At 46.5% G+C, this 2,555-nt stretch overlaps 1 protein-coding gene across 1 annotated transcript; it reads right to left on the bottom strand.

The window, feature by feature from the left end:
* Positions 1–566: 566 nt before the first annotated feature.
* On the bottom strand, positions 567–917 carry LOC147460901 (calcium-dependent protein kinase 29-like). Its single transcript, XM_086504333.1, has one exon. It carries the CDS (start codon positions 915–917, stop codon positions 567–569), a length of 351 nt encoding a protein of 116 aa, XP_086360459.1.
* Between the last annotated feature and the right edge of the window lie 1,638 nt (positions 918–2,555).

Here is a 2,555-nt window from a genome sequence, read left to right as displayed (position 1 = left end):
TTCGTCAAAATGTTAATCACTTCCATAAGCTCATGGCAAATAAAGAGGCCCTCCTACACCCCATCCTCTTCCTAATGTCTGGCACATATTTTGAAAAAGAAACCATGTTGCAGGCAAGGGTGATATTCTTTGTATGTTTGTGAAGCCAGGGGTGGGAGAGTACACGGGAGAGGCTGATGCGCCAAGCGGGGTTGTGCTCGAGCATGCGCATGAGGAGTGCCATGCCAGAAGTGGAGATGGAAGACCAAGGCTTTGCTACGAAGTGGTCACAATGGATGCCCGCCTTAATGGCTGCAACGATATGGGCCGATGTGTCACCATTGAAGGGATACTCACCTGCGAGCATCGTGTAGAGCATCACGCCCAACGACCACACATCAACCCTCTCATCATGCCTGCCCGTCTCAATGATCTCAGGTGCTAGGTAAATGAGGGTGCCCTCCATGTCTGACTGCCGTTTGCTGGTGATGTCGATAGCGATGCCGAAGTCGGCGACGCCGAATCTTGCCCTTTACACTACCACTGTTATCATGCCTAGCCAATAGCACATTCTCAAGCTTGATGTCTCAGTGCATCACATGGGCTTGGCTATGACAAAAGTGGACAGCACCCACAACCTCTGCAAAAATATGGGCTGCCTCAATCTCTGGCACGCGCCCTCCTCTAAATTGGGTGACGTAGTCAAAGAGGGAACCACCCTTGCAAAGCTCCATCACCAGATGTACATGCCGCTCGTCCTCATACACAGCCTGCAAGCTGACTATATGAGGGTGAGGTCCTAGCTCCTTCAACTTCAACAGGGTGGCAGCCTTCTTTCTGACATGGGCAAGAGCTCTGGCATTAGACTTGAGCACGGACTTGCATGCGTAGCTCACCGCATTCAAAGTCCGTGCATCGTCCGCAACCACATCAGCCATAGCGGCGGTGGAGGTGGTGGGTGCATTCAAATTGTATGCTTTCATGTGTATGAACTTGAACCTGCTGTGTGGAAAGGCAGGCGGTGAAAGAAGTGTCCTTCCTCTTGGTGAGGGTGTAGATGCACACAACTCCATCGGCACCATCTCCTAGCTAGCGTCCAAATTGCTCGATCTCCCAACAAAGAGGGTCCTCCTCCATCATCCACTGTATTGGAATTTTCTGTTGCACCTGCTGTGGTATATATATAAAGTAGCTCTGGTGGTACATAGGCAGGCGTTGTGCTACTGCAGATTATAGTAGACCTTCCTGCTCTGCGCGCTTCTGGGAAGCTCTGCTTTTTGTTATAAGTACGAAAATAAATTTGGAGTAGGGGTAACAATTTATTCTACCATTTATTTTACACCATTAATTACCGCTCATGATTGGTTATAATCCTTCTAAGCCCAAATATATTTTCGTTCATTTCCCAATTTATTAGATAGAATCCCAACAGATTCCATTCAATCTAGAGGCTAAAAGCAACAATGATGCCAAACCTTAACGTCGTCCATGAGTAGCAGCCTTTGAGCTAAACCAACTTGCCAACGGCAGCAGTTGCTTATGAGTCGATCTCCCCTTTGCTACAAAAAGAACAAATCAGTGGCCTCTCTGCCCTTCTCGTCCAGTCGCGCGTGTGTCTGTGTGCAGATTGTGCATCCATCGCCGTCCAACATACACTCTCGCGTCCCATTCTCTTGCTCGATCCGTTTGTTGCAGGCCATGCTATCTCGCTTGCGCCACAACCATTCTCTAGTTGGCTGATCTCTACCTTTCTCCCTTCCAAAATGAAAGAAGCTCCCAATATTCCAAATCTTATGAATTTTTTCTTAAATCGTGCCTGGAAAAAAAAATATGCTTCAAACATTATTTCCCAGGAATAAGCATAAAGGGCTTCTCAGTGTTTTTCAAAAAAATAGCTATCCAACGTGGGGCAAATCAATCACCAACGTGGGGGCAGCATCACCTCCAGCGGCATCATCAACAGCTGTGTGGCCTAGTGAAAATCTAGGAAATATCCTTGTAGTAATGGTCTAAATTCAAGAACTTGTAGCTTCCCATTTCTTTTGAGCCACTTAAGACCCAAATTTAGGACATTGCTTGATGGGATCATCATTTGTTCTACAGTATGTTAGGGTCATCTCAACTTGGGCGGACACCAGAGTGTGAAGATATGGTAAAGCCTATAAAAGGCCTAAAAAACCTAATAAAAACTCTCTTTTTCATTGCGTGCAGTCATATCCTATCTTCTTCTCTCCCCCACCCAACTCAAAGTCAAGAAACAAGAACTCCAGAAAGTTCGAGAAGCACGAGCAGCCGGCAAATGGGCCATCTACCAAGGCGGCAAAGCCATCCTCGATGAATATCGGGCTTCAAAAAATCCTATGCCAGTACATTCCCCTTCTCTCTCCACCTAATTGACATTTGTCACAATTTTGTTGTATCCACATTAGTCATGATTCTCCATGTATCCCTCTAGTAAGAGGCCCAGCCATGTATGCCATGTACCTCTCTAGTAAGAGGCCCAACCAAATATGTTTTCTTGGTCCCATTGGTCATATCTGACCTCCGAGGACGATAATGAAATATATCTATCTATC

The sequence above is a fragment of the Adiantum capillus-veneris genome, chromosome 3 (assembly GCF_014529385.1).
Source record: "Adiantum capillus-veneris isolate H3 chromosome 3, ASM1452938v2, whole genome shotgun sequence".
Taxonomy (NCBI): Eukaryota; Viridiplantae; Streptophyta; class Polypodiopsida; order Polypodiales; family Pteridaceae; genus Adiantum; species Adiantum capillus-veneris.
Note: the sequence above shows the minus strand (reverse complement) of the source record. Positions and strands in the feature narration are given on the sequence as shown.